Source organism: Manis pentadactyla, chromosome Y (genome assembly GCF_030020395.1).
Source record: "Manis pentadactyla isolate mManPen7 chromosome Y, mManPen7.hap1, whole genome shotgun sequence".
NCBI classification, from domain to species: Eukaryota; Metazoa; Chordata; class Mammalia; order Pholidota; family Manidae; genus Manis; species Manis pentadactyla.
This window is the reverse complement of record NC_080039.1, coordinates 23,230,290-23,251,256: the sequence shown is the minus strand read 5'-3', so window position 1 is coordinate 23,251,256 and position 20,967 is coordinate 23,230,290. Positions and strand designations below refer to the sequence as shown.

General features: G+C 33.8%; 1 protein-coding gene across 3 annotated transcripts in view; it reads left to right on the top strand.

The window, feature by feature from the left end:
• The window catches only part of LOC130682066 (probable ubiquitin carboxyl-terminal hydrolase FAF-X), a 167,138-nt gene that overhangs the window by 47,221 nt on the left and 98,950 nt on the right, over positions 1-20,967 (top strand). For 2 of the 3 annotated variants that reach the window (XM_057496190.1, XM_057496188.1), the window contains exons 12-20: positions 1,287-1,423; positions 3,000-3,133; positions 7,967-8,054; positions 10,153-10,495; positions 11,739-11,834; positions 12,307-12,518; positions 13,993-14,233; positions 14,564-14,713; positions 15,516-15,636. In XM_057496190.1, the coding sequence (XP_057352173.1) occupies positions 1,287-1,423; positions 3,000-3,133; positions 7,967-8,054; positions 10,153-10,495; positions 11,739-11,834; positions 12,307-12,518; positions 13,993-14,233; positions 14,564-14,713; positions 15,516-15,636 (1,522 nt within the window). Of the gene's footprint in view, positions 1-1,286; positions 1,424-2,983; positions 3,134-7,966; positions 8,055-10,152; positions 10,496-11,738; positions 11,835-12,306; positions 12,519-13,992; positions 14,234-14,563; positions 14,714-15,515; positions 15,637-20,967 lie in introns of all 3 variants that reach the window. The other variant, XM_057496189.1, reaches the window with a different exon arrangement.

Genomic DNA, 20,967 nt, shown 5'->3' with positions numbered 1-20,967 from the left:
GTGAATCAAAGCAAAATACTTGGTATAAACCCTGAACTGTTACTTCCTCCTTACATTTCTTATTCGTATCATTGCCTTAACACGGTGCCTTACACATTGCCCCATTATTAAGTACTGGGTTTCATGGAATTTAATAAAAGTGTTTTGCTTTTTTCATCTTCAGCCTTCATTCGTCTTTGTTACGGAAAACCAATAAATACATCGTTCTCTTTGCTATCAAGCCCAAGATGCTTTTAAGAGCCATGACAAATTTAATATTCATGTATAAATATTTTTAAATTCATAAAGATGTGCAGAATTCAACTCCACTCAGTATTTTCACATCCAGATGTTTTTCTCTGGGAAATGGTGTGAAGACACCACAATATTTGTGGACGTAGACATTCTTTACTGTTCATACAGTGAAAAATGGAAACCACTTAAAATCATGAATTGTACTCTGTAGTATATATTGTGGCCGTTAAAATGACTATTGATGTCCATAGTATTTAATGAAAACACTTATAGTATGGACCTTATTTTGTTTCTAAAAACAGACGTACAAGTGTTTGTAAAATATTCTTCCAGGGAAGGTGTTAAATGAACATACAGAACTGTCTTTTCCCCCATGCATGTATGCACAAAAACAGAATCATTACAGTTAAAATTTTGTTAGGTACTGAAATCTGAATTTCTGATTACTAGTGATCTTAGGTAAAAATCTGGAAGGAGGTAAATAAACCATGGCAGAATATTAGAAATGAACTTAGTCTTTTAATATTCTTAGTTTTTCTTTAGGTGATTACTTACACTTATTTTCTCTAACATTGTTTGTATATTGGTTTGTTTTTATTTTAATGATTTTTTTCCTTTCAAAATTATACTGTGACTTTATTGATGAAATACACATTTCATTGATCTTTGTTCTTTTTAGGAAAACAGGCTAACGCCAATATACATGTTTTTGCTCAGTTTTATGAGTAAAAATGATATATCCACATTTTACGATTTGTTTTCAAAATCAAATATTTTGTTAATGTGCCTAAATTCTTGGGATTTATGTTTTGGTAGATAGATTTCTGAATTCATGGATCACTGAATTTGTATAGTAGTGTTTTACATTGTGGAAGTTGAGTGAAAGTTTCAAAATAAGAACATACTTAAAGCGTTCTGTTTGAACCAACATCATAATTTTTGTGATGCTTAGCCGAGAGGTTTTTCTACTTTGTAACTCTCAGAGTAATTTGAAATTAGAGTTATGTTAAATACTGGTCCATATAATCATAACTTTTTGTTTGTTGTATAAGGATCGAGACACACAGAAGTTGCAGTGGATAGATCGCTTCATAGAAGAACTTTGCACAAATGACAAGTGGGTGATACCCGCACTGAAACAAATACGAGAAATTTGTAGTTTATTTGGTGAAGCCCCTAAAAATTTGAGGTAAGACTTTTCATACAGAAAATTTTCTGAATTTTTATGTTCTGTTGAAACAGATATTAGTGAAAACAAATTTTAAGGAAGCAAGTGTAGGAGAACAAGAAACTTAATGAAGGTTTGAAACAAAACAACAGTTCTTGATTGTGTTCATTTTTGTATTTTATGCCACAAAAGTGACATACTCAGGTTACATAACAATTCAGTATCAGAGTCAAGATTTCGCCGTGGACTCTTCATTCAAATTGTCTTGAACTTCCAGCAGTTAATGCCATACATTGTTTTTGTATGGGTTGTATTCATCTCGACTCCTCATTTCATATTAACATTTCTCCCAGTTTTCTTTCCTTGGCCCAGTACGCATTCTTAGCCCACATGAAAGTATTTCACACAGTCCCTTATTATTCTTTAATTGGTCTACTCTTCTTGTATTTCTCAACATTTTTTATTAACTTTAATTTCATACTAGGGAAGGGGGTGATAACCTTTATTTCAATTTAAAAGTTAATTTTTTAAGATAAGACTCTAACAAAAATAATGAAAGACGGTAAAACTTTAATGACATATTTTACTTTTTGTTTAGCTGTTTTTTTCTTGAACACCTTAATGTGATTTATTTGGTCTTTATGCTAAATGGTGGTTATTGTAATAATTTATGCTTTTATAATCTTGTGATATCTTTGGAACTCATGACATTCAATGAAAAAACTTGGTGTTAGTATAAGAGTATCCAAAATGTAATTATGAGTTAATGAACCCCAGTTTTGTCTGACTGGGTGTAATCTTAGAAAGACTCTCTAACCTTGTAGAAACATTTTTCTTGTGTCTAAGACAATTAAACTGTTGCCAAGATTCTTTACAGCTCTAGATTGATATGGTCATACATGTAAACAGAATTCCTGTTTAACAAAATTACACAGTGTCACCGTTAATGGTTTTGTCATGTTGAATTATGCTTCTTTTTTTCTAGTGCTGGAAAGAGTTCATGAAATTGGGAAATTGCATGGAGATAAATACTGGGAAAACTCCTGTAATAATCTGTTAATACCTTTTTGTGAAGGATGTATTTTCATTATGCTTGACCCACTACATATGTTTTGTCATATCTCAAACTCATCAACTTTCCGCTTGCACTTGTACAGGAAATACTGTATATGGTCTTCCAAGGCTGGTGATTTGATAACCAGTAAACTAATAATGACATGAGTTTTGATTTGTTACATTACTGAAAATGGCAAACGGGAAGGGAGCCTAGATATCTTTCAAGTGCCCTCCATGGCAAAATTGGCCTCAGTGTTCCAGAGTGAACCTTTAATGATTAATATCCTTGATGAAGTAAACTTGCGTATGTGCTTTGATACTAGTACAGTATGAGTATAATGGATAATATTGGAATAAATATTTGTTTTGAGACATTCTTTTAAGTTGCTTGGTATTTTATTAAAAGGAGGATTATTCAGCTTGTATTATGAATGTAAAACCTTTTAAATTTGTAAAGTACTAGGTAGAATATAGTCTGTAAACTCTTAGTCATAACAGTGTTCACTGGCCTAATTAAACTGTTCGGCTGTTCTCATTTTAGTAAGACTCAGCAAAGTCCTCGTGCGTTTTATCATCATGATTTAATCAGTCAACTTCAGCACAGTCATACCTTAGTTGCTCTGGTAGCAGAAAACCTTGCAGCATACATGAATAGCATGCGGCTGTATGTTAAAGGTATGTATTATAACCTAAAATGAATTACTACGAATGAACACGGTCGTCCTTCCATGTTTTAATTACATCAGAATGACAGTATGTTTATTTTTAAGAGGACCAAGAAATGGAATTGAATTAGTTTTATGACTTGTATTCATTTATGTGTCCACCGTGGCCTTCCAGATCTCACACAATATAAAGTTTAGGCCAGCTTTTCAAGGCACTGTATAAGGCTGTGTCTCTGTTTATTTCATTGGATTGATTTTTTTTTTATCTTCCCATATCTGGAAAGTCTGTCTGCTTTTACCTGTATTTGTTGCTACTCTTTTGGACATGCACAACTCTCTTTGAACCTTTGCTTTCTTACTGCCACAACTTTTAACTGCCTTTCAAGAAAACTGGATGCTAATTCTCCTGTTGTTAATTCTGCCAAAGTCTGATCTTTCATAATGTTGTAATCACTTCTAATAACCCTGAATTAATGTTTTCCGTTGTTCACAGAAACGTAGTAAAAATCACTACATTAGTAGTCACCAAATATTCTCACCAGTTCTCAGAATCTGAAATTGTTTAAACATATTATAAATATTTGTAATCCTCAGTATTTGGCTAGAACAGTGGATTCTGTGTATGAGCTTGTACCTTTAGTGGTTGTGGTACGGTGTAGTTGAGTAATAAGTTACTTACAAAAATCCTCACTTTTTTACTAACACACACGTACCCATATAAACGTTAAAGAAATGTAGTGATAATATTAGCAACTCTTCAGATACTCCTAGTGATCTAATTATATCCTGTTACTCTTATTTTTACCCATTCTGTATACTCTGGTCTTACAGCTAAGTATCAGGTGCTATAATTATTCCCATTTCAGTACTACCAATTGGAATCCAAGATTCCTTCTTAGCCAGACAGTTAGATAGGGAAGGCAGGATAGGCATAAAACTTGATTAATTTTCTCTAGCTTGAGCAGCCAAAATAAATAAGCCTGAAGTTTGTACGTACTTCTCTCAACTTTTCTATGCTATCAAGCTTTCCTGGTGGTACAGAGCCCCCCTACCTACAGTTAAGACCCTTTTCCAAAAGTCGAGTCAGATACTTAAGTCTGTGATCATTTTTATTTACCTCATTTTTGCATGATTTAATGTTACTTTCAATGTCATAGTTCATAAAGACCAAATGGCCAAGGCAGTCAGTTGGGAGCACAAGTTGTATTTGTGTTCCTGCTTTATCTCACTCATGATCACAGGAAGGTCAGCGTTCTTCATTTCTACCTTTATATTGCTTTTTTGCAAGCTTAGAAATACAAATGCATGCTGTATAGTTAAACTGCCTAGATTTAAAGCCTAGCTCCAACCCTTAATAGCTGTATAACTTGCACGTTATTTAAGTTTGCTGTGATTAGTATTTGCCAACATACCAAGGACTTGAATGTTTATTTTATTGAGTTCATCTGAATTCATTTATTTCGTATTACTTGTTTCTTTTACCCATAAACTTTTCCTCCTCAGTAGAATATTTTCCAAGTCTGACTAATGTTGCTTAATTAGTTGGTTTTTCAATGTAGGGATAATGTTAATTCTCCCAACTAAAACTTGTAACATTAAATGTATTCTGTGACATAGAAGTAACAATGACACAAATTATGGTGATTGCATCTCTGTAAGAAGCATGTTGCATAAATCTCTTCAAGATAAAGTAAGATTCTTCCAGTTCACTGATGTTTTCCTCAGTTTTATTTAATCAGTATTATGCATTTGCCATGATTATATTCCATTTCTACTGTCATCTTTGATTTTGGAAAAATTATTTGCCCACTGGCAGCAAAACAACTCTGTTTTCATGTTATCTTAGAGCAGCTGAATAAAATGCCTCTTGAGTTTTACATGTGGCAAAACCAAGTTCTGTTGACTCCTTAGTGAATTCGTTCACTAACCACAATTTTTCATCCTGAATCATTTTTAAAACTTTCTTAAATGGTGCACCAATAAACTATAATACAATTTTGTTTCTTTCTTCTCAAAGTGTTAGTTGCCATTTTCTTCTCAAAGTGTTAGTTGCCAGATTCCTGAAAAAGCTTTATAGGACATACTAATTATTTTAACTTGTGTTTTGTAAGGACTGCCCGTTCCCATTACTCTTCCTGTTCTTTTCATTATGACATTTGATTATTTTCAGGACCGTTCACTAACATAAAAAGAATTCTTTATATGTGTGATTCAACAACAGTGCATTATCAGAATACATAAATATCCTGACATTGACTTATGCTAATTCACTTGGTAGACCTATTTCATTTCTACTTGGCAACTGTAAAGTATTTTTAAATATTGTGGGTTCTTATAATTTAAAATATATTTATAACTAGTATTCATTTTATTAAGTTAATAGCTCTTTGGGAAAGTGAATTATATTCAGGCTTATCTCAGGCAGGTTTTACGATGAGACTTGGACATTTTAGGTAAGAAAGCAAAATTTATTTAGACAATATATAAGCATGTCCAAAGGATAATAGGTGTCATATCACACCAGCCAAATCTATGACAATTTATCATCAAAATAGTGATGCTCTGGATTATAACCTTTCCAGTTTATAGGTTCTCAAGTCAATCGTCACATGAGTAGATAAGCTGAGGAAAGTGTCGACTAATAATGTAGGAAAAATAATGGATTATAAAACTATTCAGTGAAAGTTTGATGAGTACCAGAGTATGGACATAGTACCAGCGCATCTTCCGACAAATTATTAATTACAAAGGGAAGAGTAAGAACTCTTTAGTGGAGAAACTTGTTGGGAACATCTTGAGTGATCTAAATTAACATTTTAAGTATGGGGACAGACCGGTAGCATATAACAGTGTAAGGGAGTTAATGGTATTATTTTATGAAAGGTCCATAACCTGAATAGAACTAGAGATAATATGAAGGAAACCCAAACTGAGTGGCCTTTGACAAAGAACTTTACTTTTTAAAATAATCAAGGTAAGAAACAAACAGATAAATTAAAATTCTAGGTTTAAGAGGACAGTTACATTCAGTGTGTGTGAACTTAGATTTGATTGATTATAGACTGAGAGAAGGGAAAGCCTAAGAACATTATTGGGATAGTTAATGAAACCTGAATATAAGCAGTGGATCAGACATGTTTAAAATCGAACATACTATGGTTATGTCCATGTTATTAGGAAATAAACCTAGTTGTGAGGAGTAGAGTGTCATGTTTTCAGTTTATTGTCAACATAGTTACATTGACAAAATTGATGTAAACGAATATAAATGTACTGATAAAACAAATTGGCAAAATGTAAATAATTGGTATACCTGGCTAAAGAATAGTTCCTTGTGTTATGTTTGTGCCTTGTGTATAACTCTGAAATTATATCAAAAAAGAATGTTACGTCATGCTCTTCCTTTCTCACCACCCCCAATCCTGCTTAAGTAAGCAGACAGAGAAAGTTTTTAGATAAAAGGTTTTAAAGGGGTAAAATAGCAGGTAAAGTGGTAGTCCAAAGTTTAGTAGGTGCTTCAAAATCAGTGTTCTGGAAGAAAAGACAAAACTTTTTTAAGTAGTAGAAAGTCACTTCCTGCAATTTTGGGAGCGTGTGGTTTGGTGTAATTGACAACTTTAAGGAAATAAGCAATATGATTTTAGGGCTGCCAATAGGTGTTCATACATGTGGAAATAGTAAACGGTCATAATGCATGTACCTTTGTTTACCAATCCGAACACATAACCAAATGTTCTGTGTAGTCCGTCTTTCAAGAAATCAAGATCTTATGTCTAGATGAAGTTTTTCTGAGACGAAAAATGTCATTTTTGAAGACTTGGGTTGCCTTTACCAATTCTAAAAGAAGCTCACAGAAGTAGAATTCCTTGATATCAGTACTGACATACATAATGTTAAAAGATATGTATCTCAGAAATATCAGTACCTTTTGTTGAAGATAATTTCCAAATTCTCCAAAACTTCAAATTTTTGAAATAAATGTTTTTGGTTCTTCAGTGGTTCACAGCCCTTGTTGGAGGCCTTGTGTCTCCTCTGCCACCATAAACAATTTGGTGTTTTCCAGATACCCAGCTTTATCTAATTCTTCTGTGTCTTTTATTTTCCTTAATATTGACATAAACAACCAAATGAGAATTTTTTTAAGACAGACTCCTGTGTTGTAAAGTGAGATGTCATCCAGACAAAAATACTACACATAGTACTTTTAGAGCTACGTTCTTTTGACTTTTCCTTTTCCAATAACACACAACTGAGAATTTTTTCACTCAGCATATAATTTTAACAGAGTAAGTTCAAAGGACTTGCTCATTTTATATTATAAAAATAAAAGATTTCCAGCCTTGGGTAAGCCTAGTTACCAATAATTTATAATCATTATGGGTGTGTAGGTTTTTTGAATATTTGAGACTGTTAACAGATACTCATCTGGTAATTGTACAACAACTTTATCAAATGCATTTGAACTCCTGTCACCCTAAATTATCTGTGAAAGTACTTAATGTTATTTTCTATACCAGAAAATTTTTTCCTTGCAATTACAGGGTTTAGTAGAAGAAAGAAAAATGAAAAAAAACTATAAACTATACTTAGAAATTGCTTCAGTGAATGTGAAGAATAGAAGGGGGATTATGCTGAAGTTATTTGTGATCGCACATTGAGCAGATCATATTTTCCTTCAGATTATGTGAAAAGTGTTGGTTGTTGGTAAATTGGGTATATATAAATACCACTGTTACAGGCTGCCTATTAATGATAAATGCTCATTGCCTTTACTTACTTTGGATAAAGTCAGCAGTGATGTGTATATACATGTGTATAATCTATTGTTTTTGTTATTTTGAAGAACATGAGAACTGTGATCCACAGACTGTGAGATTTGGAAGTCAATACAGTCATGTTCAAGAAGTCCAAGAACGGCTTAACTTCCTTAGGTTGGTTCTAAACAATTAATGTTATCTTTAAGGGACATAAAAGGCGTACTGTGTTAATATTCTCTAGAATTTAGTCTTTTGTTTGATGGACATTACACCCTGCAGATGAATGTTTTACACATAAGAACCATTGCCAAAAAGAGATGTGACATTTCCTGTGTGATCATTACTAAATAGTTTTAATTACTTGAGGGGAATACAGAAATTTTGCCTATCTTTTAAGCCAAAGCTAAATGTAGTCTTGGGCTGAATTTGTCCAGTAATGTCTAGCTTTAACGACATGGATGTGGATATGGATATATAGAAGTTTCTTAGAAATGCAGCTACCTATCATAGCAGAAAAGAATAGATGAATCATAAGTATTATAAGCAAAATTTCCAGGACACAAAATTTTTCATGAAATCTAGTTATTTATTATTAGGTTAATTCTTGGGAATTTTCTCTTTAAATTATGTACATTGTATATGCTATCAATGAACCGTGTAATCATTGATGGGAAATATTTAGATTTATACATGAAATCTTTTTAAGTCCATAGTTGCTTTAAAGAATCTTATAATCTGCTCAAAGGTTTGATCTGATCTTTTCAGATACAGGTGTTTTACATCAATTCCACTTGAGAAAAATTATCTTACCAAGTTCTATGATGTTTATTTAAACTGCCCTTTTTTAAAACCATCTGGAAAAAAGGACTTGCCTCCACATATTGAGACTCTCCTGTAGTCGATCATTATTTTTGATGAGTGTGTGCTGTATCTCTTAGGTTTTTATTGCAATAGAAACCTTGTTGAGGGATTACTTTATTAAAGTTTAGAATCAGAAGACCTTTTATAGTTCCTGCCTTATAAATACCTAGAACTGCGATTCATCAAAGGGAAACAGAACTAAGAACTTATGCCTACTGTATAATTGATTTTTTACAAATCACCTTATCCTCATAGCAACCCTGTGAGGCAGGTGACATTCCAGTTTGAAATAAGAAAACTGATGATTCAGTTTGGGAAAGTTAACTTCTTTGAAGTCACACAACCAGCATGTAATTGAACTAGAGTACCCATACTGTGTGTCTTACTTTAAAATCTGTTCTTTTCTGTGACACAGCGCTTTTTCAAACTTATTTTAGAGCTTAATTTGAAACTACTGCATTTTATTATTCTGGGTCTCATCTTCCTAATTCATAATTGAACATAGGAGGGATTGGGTAGGATTAAAAGCTAAAAGGCTTTTTCATACTCAGACCTAGAAATACAGAGGTATTAGAGACATACAACCGTGACCCAGAAGAAGTAACCCATTAGCATTAAATAATCAACACACTGTTGGATAAGAAGTATTAACATTCTGATAACTAAGAATTAAATTCAATGAAAAATCATTAGTCCAATTAAATTAGCTTCTGTTTCCTCTTACTGTCTTTCATAGAAACAGAGTAGGTGGAGAAGTGCTCCGGGAACCTAGAATCTAACTGAGGGAAGGGATTAATTGAAGAGGAGTCTTCAATTTCAGTACACTTTTTTTTTTAGTGGACAGAACTGATAATCACACAACCAGAAATCCCCAGACTAGAACAGTTTGATTATTGATAAACATGCTAATGACTTCTGACATAGAAAAAAGCTAAAATTTTATGTAGGTTATTTTGTTTATTGTGGCCAGGTACTGAGGTTATATCTTCAGAAGTTTAAATTTTGTAAGCAGCGTGGTTTTTTAACAACATTCAGTTATCCCTGACGGTCACTTAAGGTAATACCTCATTTTCCAGTGAAGCCACCATGTAAGAAGGGAGCTTTAAAACGAGTATCTGGTTTCAAAAGCTAAACTTCTTGAGAGCAAGGGAAAAGAGAAATACTTAGGGTAAGTAACAGAATTGCTAGCACGGTGCAGTTTTCCCATAATACATGCTTGTTGGTAAATGAATGAATATTGGTGCTTATTTTACTACCATAAGTGTCCAAGAAATAAGTTCTTTTTAAAGAATACCTTTTTAGCTGTAATTAAAATGTAGTTGTGACAGATGTATTATTTCAGGCATATAGAAATTGTGTTTGAGGATAAAATTTTATAAAACTAATTACTGATTTCTGAAATTTTTCCAAGATTTTTATTGAAAGATGGCCAACTGTGCCTCTGTGCTCCTCAAGCAAAACAAATATGGAAATGCTTAGCAGAGAATGCAGTTTACCTTTGTGACCGTGAAGCTTGTTTTAAGTGGTATTCCAAGTTAATGGGGGATAAACCAGACTTAGATCCTGATAGTAATAAGGACTTCTTTGAAAGTAGTGTGCTTCAGCTTAATCCTTCGCTGTTAACTGAAAATGGAATAAAATGTTTTGAACGAATCTTTAAAGCTGTTAATTGTCAAGAGGGGAAACTAGTAGCAAAAAGAAGAGCCTACATGATGGATGATTTGGAATTGATAGGATTAGACTACCTTTGGAAGGTAAGTGAGAAGGAGGAACTCTTGTTTGCAAACATTGTGCCTGAGTTGTTTTTTAAAAAAAAAAATAGCTAAAGGGTCATAATTTAACGATTAGGTTATATTTATTTATTCTGCTCTTGTACTTGCCCTAGGAACCTAGGGGGAGTATTTGTTCACCTTCAGCATCCTGTGTCACCTATTTTTGCTAGTGGCTCTTGTGTTTTTTTTTCTCTCTCTTCTTTTACCACCTGCCTTGATGTTTCTTTTGTACTTATTTAGAATCTTTTGAGATATATACAAGTGCACTGATAGTTGTAACTTGCATCTTTCATCCTCCCCTCGTAAGTCATTTTTTCCACTTTTTATGAGGCCATGGTACATTTGATGCCAAAATGACTGATGGACAGAAGAGAGGGCTATTATTTGTAAGGAGTTATTAATAGTTTTACTGACACTGTTTAATTTATGATACATTTTAAGAACTGGAGAGTGAAATTCTATATTCTGTTTAAGGCTAACATTTCTATTTTGATAAGTAAATCCTGTTGCCATCCTTTAAAAATCAAACGTATTACATTGTTGTATTTCATCGTATATTTATTTTCATTGTGGATTTTTTGTTTGCAAATTGTAGATGGACTAAATGTTTGATACGGTGTTTCACCAGAATCAGTGGTGTTCAGACATTTTTAAACAGTTAACCACCGTGAATAAAAAAAATGATATAATGCTAGCTGATAAAGAAATAAAAGCCTGCTTTTTCTCTGCTCAGTCCCCACTAGCTGCTTTCTTTTCCCTCCTTAAATCTTTTAAAGGGTCATCAGCCCTGAAATATTCTTAAAGACTTAGGATTCCAAACATAGTTTAAAACCCAATGATTTAATTGGACAAATTGATAAATGTGCAGAAACTGTGTTTGACAGCATCGCCCTTTTGTTAAATGGTTTTTCTGTGTAAATGCTTTACCTTGTTTGAATTTCTCCTTGAAAATCTCAGTTGACCCACCAAATTGCAGAGTTAAATAACATTGGTTAAAGTGCATTTTGTTCTTTTCATTTTTAAGCAAACTGCTCTGTGGCAAAAACTTGAAATTTGGTTATATATTAATCCTTAATTTTCAAGTTTACGTAAATTTATGTTATGGTTTTACTTTATCGAAGTTAAATTGCCTAATACTGTATTAAAAATAGTGAGTGAATGAGAGCTTATGTGCCAAAACAAGATACAACTTGAATGCTAATATTACTATAATTCTGGGTTCTAGGTTGTGATTCAGAGTAATGACGACGTTGCCAGCAGAGCTATAGATCTCCTTAAAGAGATGTATACAAAACTTGGGCCCAGATTACAGGTCAATCAGGTAAGATTTGAAATGCATAAAAACTTTTATACAACTAAATTGAAATTAATTTTGTGTTTAGTAGAATCTTTTTAAACTTAGGGTTAATTTTTAAACTAGAAATTAATCTTGTTCAAAATAGGTATTTAGGTATTTAATCCACACCTGCCCCCTACAAAATGGTAACTCAGTTGATTGTTCTTTGGTAATCATTCATTAGGATGTAAGGATTATTTTGAATATAACGTTGTATGTTGAGACAATCAAAAATTGACTGAATTTGACATTTAGTCCTGAAGTTTTTACTTCAATTGGTATATGCTTGCTTATTTTCTTATTACAAGCTTCTTTTTTGTGTTTTATTGTCAAATATGATATGATTGAGTTTTACCAAAAAGTTGAGATTTATTGTCTTTAATTGGACTAATATAATTTTTTATGTTTAAACTTCAAAGCAGTCTGAGCTATTTGGACAATCATTTATAATTTATAGGTAGTTATCCATGAAGACTTCATTCAGTCTTGCTTTAATCGTTTGAAAGCTTCGTATGACACATTGTGTGCTTTGGGTGGCAATGAAGACACAATTAATTTTGCAACGCAGGAAGCCATTCGAATGGTTCGAGTATTAACTGTGTTAAGGGAATACATAAATGAATGTGACGGTGATTATCATGAGAAAAGAACAATTCTACCTATGTCAAGGTTTGTAAGAAATTTATCTAGTAGAGTAAACTTAACAGCTGTTATTTACTTTGCCAGTTTAACCCCATGTATGATACATGGGTTAAAAGGATATTAAAGAAATTTTTCATTTCTGGATTTTGTTGTCCTGCCTTTTAAAAATTTACTTGAAAACATTGTTCTCAGCAATGTGCTGAATATGATTGTGGTTTTTTTCTCCTTATTTGAAATTGTTACACGACCTTTTTTTTTTTCAGACATTTCAGATATTGTTAATGTACAATTACTTGAACAACATTATGGTTACTAGACTCCCCTTATTTTTTTTAAATTTTGGTATCATTAATCTACAGCTACGTGAGGAACATTGTGTTTACCAGAGTCCCCCTGTCACCAAATCACCCCCCTATACCCCTTTGCAGTCACTGTCCATCAGCATAGTAAGATGCTGTAGAATCACTACTGGTCTTCTCTGTGTTGTGCAGTCCTCCCTGTGCGAACCCCCTGCCACCCACCACATTGAGCAAGCTAATTATAGTGTCCCCTTTTTTCCCTCCCCCACTGCCCCCTTGTCCCTCCCTTCTCACCCATCCTCCCCAGTCCCTTTCCCTTTGGTAACTGTTAGTCCATTCTTGGATTCTGTGAGTCTGCTGCTGTTTTGTTCAGTTTTTTTCTTTGTTCTTATACTCCACATATGAGTGAAATCATTTGATACTTGTCTTCTCCACCTGACTTATTTCACTGAGCATAATACCCTAAACCTTTTTTTTTTTGAAAGTAGAAAGTTTTGAACTTTATTTTTGTGAGGCATTCATTCTCACTAAGAACAGCAGCTTTCTACTTCTATCTTTTGTAGTTCCATTCTGTTACCACCATTACATGCGGTGCTGGTATTTTGTAGTTGATGTGTTTTTAACGTTCCTTACCCATTTACACTTTTAACACTTAATTCCTAAAAGCTGCTTATTCTGTAGACAAAACAAGTATTTTTAACCGAACATATATATATAACCATAAAATTATATACAAATTCTGAATTACATATATAACAAAGACGTAAGTAAATAAACTCAGTAGTAACAATTTAAATGGCATCTCTAGTTTGGGAGAAGTTTATAGAAAAGGTAACCATCACATTTTTAAAATTGTGATTATTTATAAATGTAAAATTGCTTCTTGAATGTGATTTTTATTTTCCACCTTTGAGAGAAGAAGAAAAATACTTCAGGATGAATTTTGTTACCAGATTTTTTACATTAAATATTTAGTAAAATCATGCATTTTCACAGTTCTGTCCAAACTCTCAAGCTGAAGCTCTTTCCACATTTAAAAAGTTGTTAGTGAATTAAACTTTTGTACCTTAGAAGAAAAATTGTTTGTTTGGTATTTATCTTCCTCTTACTTAATGTGAAAATACTGAATTCCCAGCTTTATGTTCTGGGCACTCTGCTGAATATGATTGTTTTTTGTCCCCTTATTTAAATTTTTTTTCCAGAGCATTCCATGGTAAAGACCTTTTTCTTATAGTTCAATTTCCAAACCATGGCGGACAGGTTGATGACTTGGACATACGGTCCCATACAAACGATACAGTTGGTTCAGTACGGCGATGCATTCTCAATCATATTAAAGCAAATGTGGCCCACACAAATATTGAACTCTTTGTGGGTGGTGAGCTTATAGATTCTGAAGATGACAGAAAGCTAATGGGACAGTTACACTTAAAAGATAAATCAGTAAGTACATATAATTTTCAAATATTTCCCCAAAAGTTAAACAGTTGAAACTTCTCATGTATTTACTGGATGTTTCTTCAGCATCTATTGTGTGCAGTCTTCTTTGTTAGGTGTTTGGGTTATTATCCTGTATAACGTAGGTTATTGTGACAGTAGTGTATTATAGAAAATAAACTTCTCATTGCTTATCTTGGGTAGGATTTTTAAAAAATATATTTCTAAAATTAAAGCATGAATTTTTAAAGTCTTTTTGAATCTACGTATCATTGCCATACTTTGTTGAAGATACTTTCTCTTGTTTTTGCTACTATTTTATACTATGATTTCTAGGTAATTACAGCCAAACTTACACAAGTGAGTTCCAACATGCCTTCAAGCCCTGATAGTTCTTCTGATTCTTCTACTGGATCTCCTAGAAACCATTATAATCACTACAGTGATGGCCCCAGTCCAGAAGTGGAAAGTTGTTTGCCTGGGGTAGTAAGTAGCTGCTATATATATAAGGCATTGCTCTTCTTTGGGAACACAACTATATGTAAAGAATACTTTTTCTGAGGACTTTGTAACTTTATAGATGGGCAAATATCAAATAAAATTACTCTTAACTATTAACTTTTGATGAATTTGTTAATTTTTGAAATTCAAAATGCAATTACCTTATAGTTATTATACTGTTTGCATAGAAATAATCTATTACAGTGGAACAAAAAGTACTATTAAACATGCACATGTAGAAAATACTACTGTACCATCAGTCATTTCTCTGGAAATGTTTGTAAAGGTGATCTGCTGTCTTTCTCATATCTAAAAAACAACTTATGCTTTTCTCATACTCTGTTCCCCTTTCTCCCTTATGAATTGTTACAGGTACAGCAACACCAGCCACTTCATGTCAGGGTGATTTGCGTCTTGTCAGTAACTGTTTTAGCAATCTAGTCAGCAGTAGTTACCCCTGAAGGGGTGAAGTGCCTTCTGCATAGATAGCCTCTGAGGGCTTGGAAGGTCCATAGTTTGTTTACAAAATCAGAACACTTGTCACAAAGAAATTAACCTAATTAGCTTAGAAAGATTAATAAGTTGCTAAATTTGCAACTTAAAGATCAGTGGATTTATAAAAGTAAAAAGGTGGGGAATGCAGATAATTTCAGGAATTAAAAATGGCAAATGCAAAAGAAGTGCTGAAGAAATAGGAAATTCATTTAGGGACAGTGAAGAGATTAATTTTGAATAAGAACTTTATGACATAGTTTATAGGTAAATTTTTTTGTATTCTATATTCCAGATAATGTCACTGCATCCCAGATATATCTCTTTCCTTTGGCAAGTTGCAGACTTAGGTAGCAATCTGAATGTGCTACCTCTTAGAGATGGAGCAAGAGTACTTATGAAACTTATGCCTCCAGGTAAGAAAATTGCCTAGATTCCCACTCCCACCCCCTAAATGCTGAGAAGTAGATTAAAAATAGATTACTTCCCATGAGGTATTTTTCATACTAGTCTGTTACAAGGATCACCATGTGAGCCATAAACATTGATAATGCGAAATTTTCCACAGATAGATAAATAATACATAGGAGCATGTAATTTAAGAAAAGAATTTTAATTAACTAATGCATGTATTAAAAATCTAGGATTCTTCAGAGGCTATAATTGAAGAAAATAATATTCTACCTCACCCATCCTCACCCTCCATTTCTTTTTAAAGAGAGAACCATTTTCAACGTGTAGCCTCTACTTACTGCCTATACCACATTTTCTCTAAGTAGTGTTTGTTCATACCATTATTTTTTATACCATTTAGATATTACTAAATGCTGATTTAGTTTAATGTAGATGGAGATTATTTGTTACATCCTCTCACATCCTTCTGGTCATCTCAGAAAGTTTGCTTAAATATGTATTAATTCACACTGTCAACATTGTGCAAATAGTATGAAAATATTGGGCTTAAAGTATGTTCTCAACATTGAAAAAAGAAAGACTGTATGTTTTAGTATCCTATGTTAGACCTAATTATACTAGATTTTAAAATTCCCTCCACTTTGATTAGCTTGTTTTTCTGTGAATTTTTTACTAAATTTCTCACATCCCTTCTAATAGTTTCTTAAAATAGCATAGCTAGCATGTGTTATATCATGTTTTCATGGTATTTCCTCCTGTTGTTCCTGTCTGGTTGTTCTCTTTGATACAGTTAACTGCTCTGAGACTAATTTATGTAACTTCCCTGTGGTGAATTCTCTGGTGCTCTTTTGTCTTAGGTATTTCTTGAGTCAGTCCTCATCTTGGTGAAGGCACACCCTCCAAAAAATGGGTACATGGGAAGCAGATTTTTTTTAACAGTTTTTCTGAATACAGTTAAACCCTCACTTGTAGTAGTATGGTTTCTTTGTGTTGTGCATAGAGTTGAAGATTGAAAATTTGTTCCATTACAGTTCCTTGGGAAGTGGGAAGTCTGAAGCCATAATTTCCTTTCTGTTTGGGAGCCTTTTTTTTTTTTTTGGTATCATTCATCTACAATTACATGAGGAACATTGTGTTTACTAGCTTCCCCCCATCACCACATTCCCCCCATATACCCCTTTACAGTCACTGTCCATCAGTGTGGAAGTCTTTTTTAAAGTGCTTGAATTCTGAAATCTTATGATGGATTTTTGTATGTGTTTTTTCTCTTCTGGGAGAGGCTACTCAACATTGTCAGCCAAAAGACTAACTGCTTCACATGTGAATGTTTGCTTTTTTGGTGTTTTGCTCGTATGTACTTATGCTTCATTTATGCTTTTGAAATTTTTTATACTTGAGAAAGTGCTATTGGGATTAAGTCCATTTTGCATGAAATTTTGCCTCCCCTATTCTACGGTTTTTTTTTTTAAATTAAGTTGATATAACAACATTTTTTACCTATTTGTTGTAATGTTTTTGTGGTTTTCTCCCCTGTTACTTCACATATGGTTCCGGTTCTTTTTTTTTTTTTTTTTGGACATTTCCAGTGTTCCTGCTGTGATAGGACATTTGTGATCCATCAAACCTCATATTGTTAAAAAAAAAAATGCACTCCAGAGCCTGTGTTACAAAGACCAGTAAAATTTTATTGCTGTACAGTACTGAACTGTTCTGTATTAAGGCGAGTCAAGAGACTCAGACAGATTTTATTTCCAACAAAAATTCATGAAATTAAAGATGGTTACACCCGTACAAGTAAGTGAAATTCACTGTGGACTCTACTGATTGAATACACGTGATAGGGTCAGATTCTTTCCACAGAGTATTTGCTAATTAATAATACAGTCAGTGAATGACTATATGGTATACACATACCTTATTGCACAAGCTTTGTAAATCTTTCTTCCTCAGTCTTTTTCTGTTTCACATATACTGTTTCCATTCAAAGTTAACATTTTAGCAGATTCCACTCATGTTGTACTGAAGTAGTGTTTTCTCAACTTCCTTGAAAATATTTACTTACGTAGTTGTTATACGCAGGTTGTATTTTAGTCACTAAAGAGTTGACGTTGACTCAGCCTAAGCAACTACTGAGCAGCAGCATTAATCTATCAACTCATCATGGACCAGGAAAAATGAGTCATTTTTGTTTTTATTTTCTTACTGTGGTAAAAATATGTATGACAGAATCTGCCATTCAGTTACTTATGAATGGATAATTGAGTAGCATTGATTATATGCACAATATTCGACAGTTATATTATGATCACCACTGTTTCTAGTGCCTTTTTTTTTAACTTACAACATCTCCAATGCTCTCAACTCTGTAATTTTTTCTTGCCAAAAGACTAATACTTTTAAAGAAGTTTATTTTCTGTGTACATATTTCTTCAACTGCTGCAATCGGCCATACTTAATGTCCTTATTAAAGTTAAATGGCTTTTATTTTTTATCTACCAAATGAACAGATTTCCCTACTCCAGCTCTGGAATCAGCCATTTTTTTGAAACCCAGTTACTACTAGTGTTAAATGATCTGTAGAAGCTAAGTCGTGGGTGCTAAGTGTTCATTGCGTTAACATATATGTTGCTGCTCGCATCTCCTCACAGTAAACAGAAGTAGGAATTACATATATGTATATATACATATGCTCATTTTCTCACCTGCTGTATGAAAGTCTGTGTATCTATCTACACAAAAATGATGCGATCACACCAATGCTCCTAAGTACAGTCCAATACTTGAGTCTACTTTTGTTTTCTCTCTTTTTATATTTGAAACTTAACTTCTGGCAGTGACAAACCTCATTCCATCTTATCCTTTCATAGGTATTCTTACTTGATTAATCCTATAATTAATCTTACCTCTCTATTAGCATTCTTCTCCATATTCTCTCACAGAGCCTGACCTGCATCACTTCTTAAGGTTGTCCTTCCACATAAAACAATTGTTTTTAATTTATTTTGATATCATTAATGTACAATTACATGAAACAATATTATGATTACTAGACTCCCCCTATTATCATATCCCCCCATATGCCCCATTACAGTCACAGTCTGTCAGCGTACTAAGATGCTAAAGAATCATTACTTGTTTTCTCTGTATATACTACATTTCCCATGTCCTACCCCCTGCTACATTATGTGTGCTAATCATAATGCCCCGTTTTCTTTCCCTCTTATCCCTCAATTCCCTCCCATCCTTCCCAGTCCCTTTCCTTTTGATAATTGTTAGTCCATTCTTGAGTTCTGTGAGTCTGCTGCTGTTTTGTTCCTTCCGTTTTCACTTTGTTCTTATACTCCACAGATGAGTGAAATCATTTGGTACTTGTCTTTCTCCATCTGACTTATTTCACTGAGTGTAATACCCTCTCGCTCCATCCATGTCGTTGCAGATGGTACACTTTGTTTTCTTCTAATGGCTGAGGTACTCCATTGTGTATATGTACCACATCTTCTTTATCCATTCATCTACTGATGGACACTGACGTTGCTTCCATTTCTTGGCTGTTGTAAATAGTGCTGTGATAAACGTAGTAGTGCATATGTCTTTCTCAAGCGGAGCTGTTGCAATCCTAGGGTAAATTCCTAGGAGTGGAATTCCTGGGTCAAATGGTATTTTTACTTTGAGTTTTTAAAGGAGCCTCCGTATTGCTTTCCACAATGGTTGAACTAGTTTACATTCCCACCAGCAGTGTAGGAGGGTTCGCCTTTCTCCACATCCTCGCCAACATTTGTTGTTGTTTGACTTTTGGATGTTGGCCATCGTAACTGGTGTGAGGTGATATCTCATTGTGGTTTTAATTTGCATTTCTCTGATGATTAGCGATGTGGAGCATCTTTTCACGTGCCTGTTGTCCAACTGAATTTCTTCTTTGGAGAAGTGTCTGTTCAGGTCGTCTGCCCATTTTTTAATTGGTTTGTTTGCTTTATGTTTGTTGAGCTTTGTGAGTTCTTTATGTAATTTGGATGTCAACCCTTTATCAGATATGTCATTTATGAATATATTCTCCCATACTGTAGGATGTCTTTGTGTTCTATTGATGGTGTCCTTTGCTCTACAGAAGCTTTTTAGTTTGGTATAGTCCCACTTTTTCATTTTTGCTTTTGTTTCCCTTGCCCAGGGAGAAATGTTCATGAAGCAGTTGCTCATGTTTATGTCCAATAGATTAGAGTTTTTTGGTTGCACGACTTACATTCAGGTCTTTGATGCATTTTGAGTTTACTTTTGTGTATGGGGTTAGACAGTATTCCAGTTTCATTCTCTTAAATGTACCTGTCCAGTTTTGCCAACACCAGCTGTTGAAGAGGCTGTCCTTTCCCCATGGTATACCCATGGTTCCTTTATCGTATTTTAATTGACCATATATGCTTGGGTTTATATCTGGACTCTGTATCCTGTTTCACTGGTCTATGGGTCTGTTCTTGCGCCAGTACCAAATTGTTTTGATTACAGTGGCTTTGTAGTAGAGCTCGAAGTCAGGAAGCGCAACTCCCCCTGCTTTATTCTTCCGTCTCAGGATTGCTTTGGCTATTCAGGGTCTTTTGTCATTCCAATTGAATTTTAGGACCATTTGCTCTAGTTCATTGAAGAATGCTGTAGGTACTTTGATAGGGATTGCAGTGAATCTGTTTATTGCTTTATGCAGGATGGCCATTTTGACAATATTAATTCTTCCTAGCCAAGAGCATGGAATGAATTTCCATTTATTACTGTCCTCTTTAATTTTTCTTAAGAGTGCCCCGTAGTTTGCAGGTATAGGTCTTTCACTTGCTTGGTTAGGTTTGTTCTTGGGTATTTTATTCTTTTTGATGCAATTGTGAATGGAATTGTTGTCCCGATTTCTCTTTCTGCTATTTCATCATTAGTGTACAGGAAAGCAACAGATTTCTGTGTATTAATTTTGTATCCTGCAACTTTGCTGAATTCAGATTTTAGATCTGGTTGTTTTGGAGTGGATTCTTCAGGGTTTCCTATGTACAGTATCATGTAGTCTGCAGACAGGGACAGTTTAACTTCTTCCTTTCCAATCTGGATGCCTTGTATTTCTTTGTATTGTCTGATTGCCATGGCTGGGACCTCCAAAACTATGTTGAATAAAAGTGGGGAGAGTGGGCGTCCTTGTCTTGTTCCCGATCTTAAAGGAAAAGCTGTGTGTCTGTCATATATGGCCTTCATTGTGTTGAGGCGCTTGCCCTCTGTACCCATTTTGTTGAGAGATTTTATCATGAATGAATGTTGAATTTTGTCGAATGCTTTTCCAGCGTCTACGGAGATGATCATGTGGTTCA